At 38.3% G+C, this 15,519-nt stretch overlaps 1 protein-coding gene across 1 annotated transcript in view; it reads left to right on the top strand.

Moving 5' to 3' along the window:
- The window catches only part of cnksr3 (cnksr family member 3), a 44,341-nt gene extending 30,323 nt beyond the window's left edge, over positions 1 to 14,018 (top strand). The window contains exons 6-13 of the mRNA XM_063494679.2: positions 763 to 882; positions 1,235 to 1,294; positions 1,453 to 1,521; positions 2,401 to 2,550; positions 6,045 to 6,175; positions 6,283 to 6,467; positions 8,067 to 8,153; positions 8,989 to 14,018. Coding sequence (XP_063350749.2) covers positions 763 to 882; positions 1,235 to 1,294; positions 1,453 to 1,521; positions 2,401 to 2,550; positions 6,045 to 6,175; positions 6,283 to 6,467; positions 8,067 to 8,153; positions 8,989 to 9,293 — 1,107 coding nt within the window. The 3' untranslated portion in view covers positions 9,294 to 14,018. The remainder of the gene's footprint in view (positions 1 to 762; positions 883 to 1,234; positions 1,295 to 1,452; positions 1,522 to 2,400; positions 2,551 to 6,044; positions 6,176 to 6,282; positions 6,468 to 8,066; positions 8,154 to 8,988) is intronic.
- The last annotated feature ends 1,501 nt before the right edge of the window (positions 14,019 to 15,519 follow it).

Genomic DNA, 15,519 nt, shown 5'->3' with positions numbered 1-15,519 from the left:
TGTCGTTTAAAATGGAACCGTGAAACTCATGCAGTGTACAAGCTGGTGTGTAGAGTTTGATTCCAGAAGGTTAGTCAGATGAAATGTATTATTTTTTATTATTATTTTATTATGTATATAATTAGACATTGTTGCATATGGTCAATGGTCAAAACGGTACTTGCAGTTCAAGGATCAGAAACGCCACTTAAAAAATTGTAGCCAATAATTTTCTCGATTAGATCATGGAAACAAGATAATTATTGTCAAGTCTTTCAGTTGTGAAATCCAAACCAGCACATCTATTCTTACATGTGCACATGTTTTTTCTACTGCAGGGTAGGGTTTAACCAACAACAGCAATATGAAAAACTGGTGTTAAATAAGGCAACGCAGACTTTAACTCATATTTACACAAACCAGAGATACGCACCTACATAATGAATGACAGCTATACAAAATCAATGTAACCCACATACATGCATAATTATAAACCACTGATTATACAAAACAAGAATGTTTTCCCTGGCATTTTTTAATAACTGCCAGGTGGGTGACACCTGTGGTTTCAAAAGGGCTTCCAGTTTTATAAAAGTGTATAAAATCTGAATCAGACTCTTATATCTTTTGAAATAATTTTTGGGGTTGCAGTATGGGACAGAAGAGTGAGCAGTGTAATAACACACTGTAATACACTTGTTGCCTGATCACTGGGTGAACACTTGCATGTATCCATCCATTGGATAAGCTGAACCTATTTGTATATATTTTCTTGTTTTTCAGTCCCGAGCGCTCAACAGCATCTGTGAGAAGACTGTCCAAGCGACTTCTGACCCCGCAAAAAGGGAAATGTCCTGTTTGGAGGAGGTTCACATTACCAATGTCAAGCCTGGGGAGGGACTGGTGAGGATTTTTTTTGTTTTTAAAGGGCATAGAATAAAAAAAGAAAATACACAAATGGGACAGAAATGATCATTTCCCCGTTGGGCTGTATCAGCGGGATGCCGCTGTCCGATAAGTACTGACTGCTGTAAAAAGAAAAACCCACAATCTGACCCCACTTCCCCTCAGAATCACTAACAGGTATTTTAGTGCTACGCCATGAACCACAGCCAGCGTTGAATCAAAAACAGAAACAGATGTAGGTCCAGAAAGGAAAACCCCACCGCCACCGCTGCAGCGAGGAATTACAGAGGAACTGTGGGAGGTGTATTTATGCAGAAGATCCATGTTTAAGTTCTGTTTTATCTTTCAGGGGATTTACATCAAATCCACCTACGACGGGCTTCACGTCATCACGGGAACAACCGAGAACGTGAGTGAGCCTCTGGGTCTTCTTCACCACTCATGTGCCATTTATAGACTTAAAAAATCTCTTCTAAAAGTCTTCATCACTACCAGAGATCTTGGAAACATGCAGTCAATGAAATGTTAGTCTGTTAAACTCTGTGCTTCTCTTTGTGTGCTGTTCAGTCTCCGGCAGATAAAACCCAGAGGATTCATGCTGGAGATGAAGTCATTCAGGTCAACAAACAGACAGTGGTGAGTCGAATAGCCACAAGTTTCTCATCATTTTGGGAAATGGCCTGAGTCATTTTCTTAGATGGAGAGATGCCACACACGTCTGTGAGGCAGGACGTAGCTTCAACACTTGACTGTAGGATTCCCAGGTATTAGTTGTAGAACAATCTTCTTGGATGACAGGTGAAACATATTCACAAACTTCACAAAGTCCAGCTGTCTCTTTTTTCCAAGCGACAAGTTGTATCTTCTTTATTTTGTCTTATGTATAAACTGAAGTGTTGTGACTTTTCAGTATACAGGACTTTTTCCTTTCTGTCATATATTTAGTGCTACAACAGTGAACACTCATGTTAAACGTGGCCTTGTGAAATAAAAGGTCAGACTTCAGACTGCTCTGAACCATTTTGGGGCATTTCAGATGGGCGAAGAAAACACAAGCTCCACCCACCTACAGTTCAGATATGCTTATTTTTAGCAGGACCAGCCAATCAGAAGGAAGTTGGCTTTAACATGTTTTTCACTAATGACGATATCACAATATTTATTAAATGTATGTTCTCCAAATAATTATTAGTGAGATTTACAGATTTTACAATCATGAAAATGCAAATGCATTGATGTTAATAAAATATTTATTATCATGTAAGTGTAAATGTGATGTGAATTACATGAAACTGACTGTAAGCCAGTAAACGGCTTGTTTCAGACAGTACTGAACCAAGGCCAAGTATAAGAGGAGGATCCGTTTCCACATGTTTCATGACAGTTCACAGCTCACAGAACATGAAATGCTTCATTAAACGCTGAAGTTCAGGGTCGTGAAGTTTAAGGTCTTTCCTCATGCTAGCGCTCTCTAGAGGCTGCAATTCTCTGACATTTGCTCTGGGGTTGGTCCAGGTGGGCTGGCAGCTAAAGCACCTGGTGGAGAAGTTGAGGGCGGAGTCTGGAGGTGTTGTCTTGATGCTGAAGAAGAGGCCCTCTGGACCTTCTGCCAGCTTCGCACCGGCTCCACTGAAAAACCTGCGCTGGAGGCCGCCGCTCGTGCAGGTGAGCCGCAGATTGTATTGTGCTGAAGTGCTTCTCAGCAAAATAAACAACTAACTCCAGGGACTGTCTCCTCCTTTTGATCCTTCCTGATGGAGGCCCTCTGTGGTGGCAGATTGTTCTCCTGTCGTGGAGAGGTCAAATGATGTGGGAAATCCCAAACTGGAGTAGAAATGAACAAGTACTTGTGTTGCAGTTTTTCTGCCTTTTTTATCCACAAGTTCCACATAGTTTGATGAAACCAAAAACATGATGACTGCACAATAAAAATGAGGAATTCAGGCCTAAAGTTCTGTGTAAAATGCAACGCTTGAACATGATCTGGAGTCTTTTGTTTTCTAATGTATTCTCGCTTCTCTTTTTCGCTGTAACATGAGCTCAGTATTCGGACTTCCCAAAATGAATCTGAAATGCAGATTAACAGTCCTAACAGCCCCCGGCTCAGGAGCGTTTATTTGTGTGCTTGTATGGACGAAAAGAGAATTTCCATCAGCGAAAAACTTCGCAGCAGAATTGAGCAGGTAGTCTGTATATCCTGAAATCTCAAATTCGCTACATTACCTGTTTTTTTTTTTTTTTTTTTTTTCTTACACACAGACATTTTTGTGAACTCAGTCACTGAGAAACTGAAGGTTTTATTTCCCCATCAACAGATAAATCAGTGTTTGGCATAACACGTACTCAAACCTGTTTGCTTCTCTCTTGCTTTCCTGATGCACATCAACAGAATTTTAAAACATCAAAATTCACAATCAAGCTTTTATGATTCACTTTCCTGTTTTTGTCATCAGGATTGAAACAGTGACACAAATTCACCCAATAAAACTGACTGATTACAATCCAGCCTTTACTTGTTAACGCGCTTCTCTTCACTGTAAAACAAAGAAGTCGTCTGATAAAGTCCTTGTTAAGATTTTTTTTTTGTTCTTCTAATATTAAAACATGCAAACATGTTCTTGTAAACCTCCAAAATTAAACAATGAGCTTGTAAAGGGCAAATTTTAAAGACAACATTTTCTGAAAGTTTGACCTTGAAGAAGAGCTCAACGTAACGTGATATTTAGAATCACCATATCATTTCTTACATGTTTATATGTTGTCAATACAAATAATGGCATTAAGAAACATAGTTTGAAATAGCTCTACATAACTTTATTGACACTTTGGCCTTCAGATTCATCTACTGGCCCTGAAAAAGAAGTGAGGAGAGGTTCTTTTTCCTGGTTCAAACTGGACATTTGGGAGTGATTGTGTTTTTGATTTTAGAGAAGTCGAAGTTTTTTCCTGTGGGGAAAAAAAAGAAAGGAAAAAAAGCACGAGTGCACAAAGTTCCGGTTAATAACGGTAAATGTGGAAGGATAATGGATTCTTTCTGCAGAATTTTCAAGGTGAGGCATAGTTGACGCAGGTCCTGAACCTGCAGCAGCTGTAGTGTTGTGACAGACGTCACTCTTTGAAAGTGAAGCAGACTGTGTCGGTAAGTAAATCAAGCTGCTCGTGGCGGTTTTCAGTCCTTTGTCGTAGCTTTGAGGTTTCGATTCGAGCAGAAAACGCAGCAGCCTCTCAGTCTGCAGCTCCTCTGAGGTGAGCGGGTGAAACAATGGAGCCCTTCTTCCCTTTTCCTGAAAAAAAGGAAGATAGGAAAAACTCTGCGTTGATGTTAGATCTGCGGTGGCTGACTCACACTTTAGTTTACAATGTGACAATCCTGCATTCACCAAACCACCTTCAGGGGTTTTGTGCTGACAGGGGTCCAGGATGTGTGTGTTTAGGGGAGATAGGAATCCAGAAAGGCGCTGGGTAGCTCAGCTGATGAGCTCAGGCTCCAATCTCAGTCTTTCAAAACAGATCTGAGATCTCTTATTTCATCGTCACTCCCACCATTCACTTTAAAGGTTACGCCACCTGCACTTACATTCGTTTATCTTTTGTTTTGTGAAGTGGGAACAATGACAAGCCCTGAAACTATTAGAATGAGTAATAATAACTTAAGAATAAGTTAGCTCAGTCAGTTTGGTCTTAAAAACAGATGACTGAATCAAGTAGCAAAGACCGGGGTCACTAATGGAACCTCTTATTCTTTGTGAGACAAGTGCTCCACCACTGGAGCCACACCCACCCAGCTGAACTCATCTGTCAGTGTTGGGGAATTAAGGTAATGTCAGAAAACGGCATAAACTGAGTTGACATGACAAACAAGTTGTCCCAAAAACTGCATTGCTGTTTTTTACGTCCGTGTTTTATGTGGGTTAATGGAAGGGCAAGAAAGTGAGAAACTGCAGCAGGACATCAGCTGTTTGCTTGTTTATGAAACAACTTTGTCTATTTTCTTTTTTTCTTTGCTTCTTAATGAATTTAAACACTGAGTGAATAAATTCGCTGTTTAAACAAGGAAAAAAGTAAACTTTTGCTAGTTTTAGCTGTACATGAGTTCTAGGGTTAAACTTAAACATCTGAAACACTTTGTGTTTATGATGCTGTTTTTTGTTTGATCAAAGGGCTTTAGAAAAATGTCTTGCTCCTTATTTAAATGCTCCTAGGCGTTTATATGTTGGCAGTTATATTGAAGCATCTTACTGGGTCTTTACATATTTCGAAACCGATTCATCAGATTTGCTTTGAAAACCTCAGGTATACTGCAGCGAACCTGAGGTTGACTGAATGAATGATGAAATGAGCACTTTTAAGGGAAGTGTATACAAACACCGTGTGTGTGTGTGTGTGTGTGTGTGTGTGTGTGTAAATGTGTGTAAAATTGGTAATGAAGCCACTCAGTTTTTGCTGATTTTGGTCTTTCATTGGATTTTTCACAATTAGGAACATTCACAGTATCACCAGACTAGATCAAGTCTGGCATGGTTAAAAGTGGCTGCATCGAAACGTCCTTCAGACGTGTTTTTCAAAGTGCAGGTGAAACAAAAAAACAAGCTGAATGAAGTTCCTGTGTTTGTGAGAACTTGAAAGTGAGGAAGGAAACAGAAAAGCCTCCTCTGCTGTTTCTCCTCTGAGCTGGAGCGACTTTCGCTTTTGTTTGACGATAAACGCAGTCCACAAAGTCATCGTCTGCTGTGTGCGGAGACACAGAAGCAACCAAAAACACAGATTAGAAGAAACAAACCAAAAGTGTTAGTTACATGTGATTCTTTTGTTTCCTTTATTAACCTCCTAGGACCTGGCGTCCACATATGTGGACATCACATTTTGGGTTATTTAGACTAAAATACTCAATTTTGCTCTACATGGGCCTGATATCCACTTACGAGGACATTATACTGCTACTGTTCTATCAAAATTTTAAACGATTATTCTCATATGTGGCTCTTATTTTTCTTAAAAACAAAAATAAGGTAAAAAAAAAAAATCTGGTAATTCTTTGTTTTTACATTCATCAAGCCCCAATATGCCCAAATATCAAAGAGAAATTAAAAATGCATGTCGTTGAAGAGTTCGGGTCTTAGGAGGTTAAAGGGCTTAAATTTGTCTTTTTTCTTTATCAGACCTCTCAGGGAGCGCCAAGTCTCTATAAATCACGAGAGTCAGAAACCTCAGACACTCCTGGAAAGAGAGGGAAGACGACCATCTTGGATTTGTATATCCCTCCTCCCCCAGAAGCGCCATATGTCCCGCTGTAAGTACCTCACACAAGCTTCAGGATTTCAGAATCATCTTTTTTTTTCTTTCTTTTTTTTTTTTTTTTTATGCCTGTAATGCTGAGTTTCCCTCTCCTTGTGGCAGAGATGGGAACACAAACGTGTTTGCAGGTGTGAAAATGCGTCCCAAGTCACCAAACTCGCATCTGGATGCAGACATGCGGCAGCGACGCTTCACTGTAGCAGAGGAAAACCGGACGTCTGTCGCCCCTCCACCTGAATCCAGCCATCCTATCCCAGTTCGCCTCAGGCAGCGCTCCTCCTCACGCTGTAAGGACACAAAGGCTCGTATTAATCTTAACCTTACTCTAGAGCAGGGATGGGAAACTCCAGGCCTCAAGGGCCAGTGTCCTGCAGGTTTTAGATATCACCCTGGGTCAACACACCTGAATCAAATGATTAGTTCATTAGCAGGCCTCTGGAGAACTACAAGACATGTTGTAGAGGTAATTTAGCCATTTGAATAAGCTGTGTTGGATCAAGGACACATCTAAAACCTGCAGGACACCAGCCCTCAAGGCCTGGAGTTGCCCACCACTGCTCTAGAGCTTAGTCTAACAATGAAAACAAAGCTCAAACTATATTTGGAATAAAAAGGAAAAAGTTTAGTCTTGTCCCAGTGTTTTAGTTTTTTTCTGACTCAAAAAAATATCCAGACTAAGTTTATAGGCCAAGTGATTCCACGCCCAAGGGTCAGAATATGAAGCGACAGCCAGCAGCCAGTCATCACATCACAAAGACAAAAAAAAGCATCACAATGAGGGGAAAAACATGTGGGTTAAGATGAGTTATACAACACTTACAGTACCACAGGAAGTGAAAGCACATAAAACCACAATCAACTGTTTTTTTTTTTTTAGTTGTTGTTGTTTTTTTTGTTTTTTTTGCTTGATGCATAGACTGTTCTCACACATGCACAGCAGCCCTAAACTTTTGTCAGAGGCTCACTTTAACCTCACAATCATGAAAGACCCAAACTCTTTCATGGCATGCATTTTTAATTTCTCTTTGCTATTTGGGCGGATTGAGACCTGATGAACGTAAAAACAAAGAATTACCTAAAAAGTTTTTTTACCTGATTTTTGTTTCTGAGAAAAATGAGATCCACATGGAGGACAATCATTTTAAATTTTGATAGAACAGTGGCAGTATAATGTCCTCGCAAGTGGATATTAGACCCTTGTAGAGCAAAATTTAGTATTTTGGTCTCTAGACTAGACCAAAATGTGATGTCCACATATGTAGGCGCCTGGTCCTAGGAGGTTAACCTGCCAGTTCTGTAGTTCAGTCCCTGTGATTTCATGTGAGAGAATAGCAGGTCAGATGATGTCATGTGTCTGGCCCAATCTAGCCCCAACAAACCAAACAAAGCGTTTCTACTAATAAGACTGTATCTTCAAAGAGCTTCTGTTGACTTGAAGGCTTGATTTCATGAACAGTAATTCCTCCCTGTTAAGTTTGGAGCAGTTTTGTTCTGGTTTTGGTTGGAAACACTGGGATATAGTGCCACCTTTGTCTCTGGAGTCACCACAAAGCAACCTGAATGCATTGTATTATATTTTGAAGCTTTATTGGGTCATAGTAATCAAGGACACCTTAAGCCAGGAGTGGTTCTTTGGGGATTTAAAGATGAATCATTGATTTAGAAAACAGCAGATTTTTAATTTTAATGAGAATTTTTCTCAGCCTGATTCTCCCGAGAAGAAAAACCCCTCAAAAACATTTCTGTTAGACTGACTGCAGCTAGCTGTTCATGGGCCATATTGGTTTGTGCACTAATATCTGGCTAAGTGTCAGCCTGAGGTGGAAGTAGAGGAGTAGTGTCTCTGAGATGGAGCTGATGTTTTGCTCTTTCTGGACTCTTCGCAGGTAAACCCAGACCCATCTCCATGCCTGTGGAGGCATTTTCAGGCGTGTCTGACCAGCTCTCCAGGCCCAGTACTCAGGGAAGGAAAGGTAAGTCCCACCTGTCCAGCTGGACCAGACGCAGTGAGCGCCAGTAATCTGACAGTTATCAGTAATAGCCATCTGTCCGACTCATTAAAAGGCAAGGACAGACTGTAGCAGGGATGGGCTGCGTGCTTTGAATTTTTACCTGGTTAATCATTAACCCCGAAAGCTGCCACTGCATCTGCGCGACTCATTTCATACTCGGCTCAGTCTGAGCGTTAGAGCACTTCACCTTGACGAGCACGGTGCGCGTTGGCAGTTTGTCCAAGATAACAGGCAGTTAATGAACGGTTAAATAAAGACACGTGAAGAGGTGGACTGTTTTCCACTGACGGCAAACATGAGGCCGACAAAAGAGCGAAGGTTACACACTGCTGCATGACCTGTGAGGTTTATTTGTTGAGTCATCCTTAGAAGTTCAGCGTCGTATTTATTTCTAAAAATATTCTTCTTCTTTTTTCTTTTTTTTTTTTGCTTTGTTTGCATTATTATTTTTCTTTTAAATGAACAATTGAAACAGGAACGTCAGTTATGTCCAGATGTATCTCAACTGTTTGTTTATAAAGACTTACTTTGACCTGCAACTTAACAAGTCAACTGTTACTTTTAGCTGTTTTGTACGATTCAACAGGGAGGATGGAAGGGTAGAAGCTCATTTAAGGAGGAGGACTTGCTTATTATGTCTTTCACTCACATGTAAATCCAGTATGTAGAACTACCTCATTTCTTCTTCGGTACAAGGTTGTCGTAATTAGGAACATGAAAGCCGTCATTTGAAGGTCTCACAGCTAAAATGAAACAAGACGAATAATTAAATAATTAACCCGTTGTCTTCTAACAGGTAAGGACGTCCTGCACATGTATCGGAGTAATGAGGGCATCAGCACCATCACGGAGGAGGAGCCGTGTTTCCCTCTGCCGTACCGAGGTCACCCATCTGTACGCGGCGTCGACCATATCAGGGGCAGCCAGTGCTACATTAACGCCAACCTGCACAACACGGCCACCATACCTTACCAGGAAGTGGGGTCCAAAAAGGCTTCTGCCTCCACTTCTGCCGCTGTCTCTCCCACTAAGGGTGTAAACAAACAGTCCACGTCGCTGCTCGGCGGCTGGCTGGCTCGACTCAAGCTGCTCAGCCACTGAGCAGGAAAAGCTGCTTTTGAATTTTATTAGATGAGACAATTATTCTCACCTGGTTTCTGGAAGAGTTTTTAATATTCTGCTTTTAAGTATTTAAAAATTAGTTTCACGGTCCTGAAAAAAGGCAATGCAGTACATCATTTTATAGTTCTGGATAAAAACTGCAGATCGTGGACTGTTGGAGTTAACTGAACATGTTAAGATGGTGAGGAATTCATCTCAAAATCTAGCACCACAGCAAGGAAAAAACTAATCCAGAAAATGCATAGTGCTTTCCACTTAATGAACCTGATACTGGAATCTACTGATCGCTCATTTTCTGTTTGATTTATCAGTCATGGAAAATTGGAAGATTTTAAAGTCGTCAAGGAACCTTTGACAACACCAAGCTGAAAACAAGCCCCACCTGAGGGGAAAAAAACCCACTGCAACTGTTACAGTTTTTATATGTATTTTTTTTTTAATCATAAAGGAAAGTTACATCTCAGAGTTGGTTTTAAAATTGCTGCTATCATTTAGCAGAATTATCTGCAGATGTATGGATGCTTCAAGGATTGGTTTGCTGCAAAATTCCAGCTTCCATGTTTTCCCTTTGGCCTGTAGTGCTGTAAATTCATCCAGATACCTATATATATATTTTTGCCTTCTGGTCTATGTTACAGACCTAAATGTCACCTGTGTTGTGGCCCAGTTACTCTAAAAAGACCTCTGCAAACCTTGTTATGGAACTGTTTACACCTGACAGCTAAACGAAGAGCGCAGCAAGCTAAATGCAGCTCAGCCAAGGTGATTCAATTAATGTTTGATTCTGTTGTTCAGCTTCATCACAGGTAGATGGAGCCTGTTTATTGCAGAGTGAAGAAAGAGTTGTGGTACAGGGTGTAGTTTGGTAAAAGGAAAATTGTTCTTTCTCAGAACTGCTTTTGGAATAACTATGTCAGGATTTCTGGAAAAAGTCTTCTCTGCTGTAGTTTTTTGGCACTTTTAACAGCACAAAAAAATCTCACTTGGACAACTCAAACCAAAGCGGTCTGTAGACTGATACAGAGGACTACATGCAAGAGATCAAATATAGAGATTTGAATTTGTGGTGAACTGTCCCTTTAATGTTTTAATTTTATAACCTGATCTTCCTCACCTACTCATATTGAATGTTTCACATGTAAGGAGGAAAGGGTTTTCTAAAGATGATTTCTAAAAAATGTTTCATGACAGAAACTTCAAATATAAAAAAACATTTTGAAGGCGTTCCTCAGGGAACCATCTCGGAACTCTTCAAGTTTTTAGATTTTTACCCAGTTTCTAGGTCATGAATATTTGGTGCCTTTTTTACTAATGAAACATTATGCAAAAGCTACTAAGCTGCTAGAGTGACTCTTACTACAGAAACTGGGCAATATGGCTATAAACTAAAGTGTTTTTTTTGTTTTGTTTTGTTTTGTTTTGTTTTCATTTTAATCTTCTTTTTCTTCTTTATCTTTGGACATGCTTTTTTTTTAATTGTAATACTTTGGGTGTCAACAGCTAACAATTAAAATAGCTCAAATGTTGACCAACAGAAGTGAGTTTCCATCTTCCAATTAGTTTATGTCAAAGTTGAAGCTGTGATTCTAATGTGGAAGATTTTATTTTCTGTCACAGTGTACAATAATAACCTCTTCAAGCTTTTAGGAAAAGAAAATTTAGCCGCTCATATCATATATCATATACTGATTTTAAATACAGCTTAACTGTTATATTTAAAGAGGACCTTTTTTTAATTTCCTGTCATATTTACTGTTTAAACAGTGGTTGCTCATAATTAAAATTGGCCAATTTGTGGGTCGATTTGGATGCTTTGACTTGTGGTTCTTCTACATGGTCTACCCACTGGATTTGAAAAGAGACAGGCTTTAAAGGGGGAGGAGCTTAAACAGCTTGTTTTAGGAGGATGAACAAATTCAGCAGTAAGGCCCAGGATCACATAAATAAGGATTCTTTTGAACTGCCAGTCATGGAAATGGACACTACTAGAGTCCAAGAATGAAATTATCATGGAAATGAATAGATTTGGTTTTTGATCTGTTTAGTGTTGAATTAAAGCATTTCTCAGCATTGCTTCTTTTTCTTTTTTTTAACATTGAAAATAAAGGTTTCACGTGTTGACCATCCAAATTCAAGGCAAAACTTTGGGGCTTTGATCTCATTAAAGAAATCTGAAATGACAGATTATAGCATGCTGAATCTGTTGAAGATGAAGCTGGTCTTTGTTTTCAGTAGACTTTTTGTTTTATTTATTTATTTATTTTTTTTAAATTTTCAAAACTTATCAGTGGATTATCAGAGCCGTCAGGTTTAAGATTGCTGAAGTGTTTTTCTAGTAAAAACACCATTTGTAGTTAAGGAGCCATTAGTGCCTCTTTAGATATTTTGGTTTGTATGCATAAAATGGTTTCTAAAAATGTTTTATCTTTTGTTCTTTTCTCAAAGAACTTAAGATTTGTATACATTTCTAACTTTATCAGGGATATGAAAGTGTTAAAAAGATTTTAAAAAAATGCACATTTCTTTTTAACAGAGGGAACACAGCAAATAAAAACCGTGAAATGATTAACTAGTGTTTTAGTACAAGGATTATGATTTCAGAAAGCAGTTCTAAAGCTACTCTACCTGAAAATATGCTGCATCCTTTTATAATAACTCAGAATGTAAACACTTTGTGATTTATTCTTTGTGCTAAAACACAAAGTAAAGAGAAAAACTTGAACCCTGACACAGAGTAGACTTGGTAAATATATTATGGGGTGGAACAATTCTGAATCCGAAACTGAAATCAGGATAGAAACATCCCCAGTATTGCATTGTGGTTCCAACTTGTCGTACTGTGGAAGCTGTGATGTTTAAACATTGAGGTAGTAAATGAACTGGAAGCATAGCATATTAGTGGAATTCATTTCATCTCATGATCCAGTCATGATCGAGTGATCAGGCCACTGTAGCTAATTGTGGTTTCAGTCATTCGTTATGCTCCTAAAATAGATTTAGAATTAACTTTGATAACACATTTAATGGATTTAAATACATTTGAAGTATCTAATATAAGATTTAATTATCTTTGTCATTTGGCGGCTTTGTCTGCAGCAAGCTGCCAGAAATTTCAGGTATACTTTAAAAAAAGAAGAAAATGATCACTTTCTCATCTCAAGTATTTGTTTTTCTTTTTATTAATGGACTCAAGAAAATGTATATTCTCTTAAGAAATTCTTTGCAGGTTTAAGGTTTCTATAATGGAAAAATTTCCCGAGGGCGTCCCTCAGGGAACCTTTCTGGATCCACTGATATTCAAGAACTGTGGACTTAAATGTTGTTTTTTTTGTTTGTTTTTTTGTTTTGTTTTTTTAAGTCTTAACTTTTCTAAAGGGTTTTTCTAATTCACATTATTTGCTTTTATACAAACGAAACCTTATGCAAGCATTATAAAAGATTCTCAGCATGTATAGAAAATTTTTAAATGGCAACCGTGTGTTGTTTCTGAGAAAATCTATAATGTGTAATTTTTAAAAGTGAACATGAATCTCTTTACTTTTTAAAAAGAATAAAGTTTAAATGAACACACAATAGAAAACGCAGTTGCTTCATTGTGAATGCTTGTGGAGGGAGTTTCTGCTACAGCTTTACTTGGCGTGACATCATAAGGAACTTCTGTTAGCTAATGTTAGCAAACTTACCAAAGTATTAGTAGCCTTTAAAGAGGACCCGCTTCTCTTTTCCTTTTCTTCCAAGTCTCCTGTTCCAATTGTGGATGTTTATATTATGTATACTGAGAGATGATAACACGAACATGGTCACGTTCGGCTCAGAACCACACCCGCCACCATAAACTGAAACTCGGTGAATTAAATATAAACTCCAAATCGATTCACAAACACATAACAAAAACTAAGAACCCAGAAGATCAAAATCAACCAACCAGAAAAAATCTGATATATAAAGATCACAAAGATTACAAAACTTAAACAACGCCATGAAGTCAGAATCCAAACTTGACTAGAAATGAACCAAAACTAAGAACAATAAAAAAGAAGAGTCCAAATATTAATACAAAGAGTAAAAGCTCAGGCACAAAACCCAGAGTCCATGACATAGGTAAAAAATGTAGGGCGTAGTTGAGTGAAGTAAAAGAGTTTTGTAGAGAAAAGTAGAAGTTTGACACCATCCTTTATTTTTGCCGAAAAATGAATAGGATTTTTTTTCATGCTTAGTTCTATAAATATATAAATAAATTGTAGAGCATTTGAGGTGCCAACTGTAATGCTGTGTTTGAAGTGGGGTGTTGCAGAATTGATCTAAATGTATAGTAGCCATAAAGGCGGAGGAGTTAAAATGCCTTGTTTCAGAGGGAGGATGAGGAAGTGCAGGAAGGCCCAGTGGTGAAAAATGAAAACCTGGAAGTGGAAATGGGCGGAACTGATCCCTTTTAAATCAGCTGAAGTGAATAAGGGGTATACGTTTATTTATTTTCCTCTAATGACCACTTTTGGCAACAGCTGTTTAGCAACAATAACATAGTTAAAGTGTTGAAGTTCACTTGTTTCTTGTTGATCTAAAGTGAAGGTGGTTTGTAAAGTTGTCCTTTTGCCAAACTTCATGCATCATAATCTGATTTTGCTTTGTCTGATTATGTAAGCACAAACGGTCCCTCTTCAGAGCTCTGCGTTTTGTTGCCTCTGTAATGCTTTGGAAAAATAAAGTGCAATTTATTTTGAAACTTTGCGTTCAATATTTTTATTTTGTGGAAGTTATAGCAAAGCTTATAATTTATATTTTAAAGTTAAAGTTAAGTTAGCAGCTGGATTATAATGATACGTTTTAAGCTACAAAAACATAAAAAATGAATTTGAGTACAGAGGTTCAGTAGGGTCCTTGGTTCTCAAAAATGTGAGGAGCACTGATATTCTATTTGTACCTGATAGTCATATGAGATAAAACATTTGAATATATATTTTAGAAGAAGCATTTTAATTTGGTGACTGCAGCTAATTTAAATACTAACAAATGACAAAACCATTTAACCCATGCTGTTCACAACCTGTCCTAGATTCTGTGTCACATTGATGATATAGAAGTTTCATAAACCTCATGTATCAGTTATGATACCCCTGGTGTTACAGGGTTAACCTGCATTTCTGCAAGTGTTCCTGAGCCCATGCACCAATTTCCATGACAGAATTGTATTTTTTTTTTTAATGCAGTGATGCCTGAGGGCATGAAGGTCACTGGCATCCAATAGTTACTTTCATCCTTGTTCCTTGCACACAGAAATTTCTCCAGATTCTCTGAATCTTTTCATGATATCATGTAGTGTAGATTATGAGATGGTCAGTTTTTCATTGAGGAACCTTACTCTGAAATTTAAGATGCATCTTTTTTGCAGCTCGTAGTTTTCAAGGAATATGATAATGTATCTGTTTACATCCTTCCACTCTCTTCTGGTTATCCTTATCAGGGTCGCCGGGGGGAGGCTGGAGCCTATTCCAGCTACCAGTGAGCGAGAGACAGGGCATACTCTGGACAGTTTCCAGTCTCTCACAGGGCTAACAGGATATTATTTAAATATTTGATAGATTTTTATCTTCCACTGGGAATAAAATATTGACTCATGAGATTTGAAAATCATTGCATTTTGTTTTTTATTTACATTTAACACAATGTTGTACCTTTTTGGAGTTGTATTATAGCTGCAGATAAACCTTCATAAGAAAAACTGAGATGGCCATGTTAGGAATATCTCCTCCCACTGACTCAAGAAAAATACTGTCTGACACCCATCTGAGCTCACAGAAAATACTTGCACATTCACTGACTTATTTATTTTGCTCATTTTTAATATGAACATCCACCATTTTAAGAATAGATATATGACATAAAACAAGAAAAGGCAATAACAGGTCCACTGTTTAAATGCTAAATCAAACTTTAGATTTTCTGGTGTTTTTTTGTAAATAATTAACGAATTCTGTTGTTTGAATCGGGCTTTGCTGTGTTACAAGATCAGTGTTAATGAAGCAAAGTGTAAGCTGTTCATTATCTGGTTCTAAATGAGCTAATCCCTCAGGTAATAATCTTAAAGGTCACATGTGAAGTTTTCAAAGACTAACAGCTCCATCATGTGGACCCTGTGGGGAACTGCAGTTTGAACTTACGCCTGTTATTGAACTCTTATTCAGCTCTCCAGCTGTGTAATAGACAC

Source organism: Pelmatolapia mariae, linkage group LG15 (genome assembly GCF_036321145.2).
Source record: "Pelmatolapia mariae isolate MD_Pm_ZW linkage group LG15, Pm_UMD_F_2, whole genome shotgun sequence".
Classification (NCBI taxonomy): Eukaryota; Metazoa; Chordata; class Actinopteri; order Cichliformes; family Cichlidae; genus Pelmatolapia; species Pelmatolapia mariae.
The sequence above is the reverse complement of the archived record's forward strand: the minus strand, read 5'-3'. Positions and strand labels throughout refer to the sequence as shown.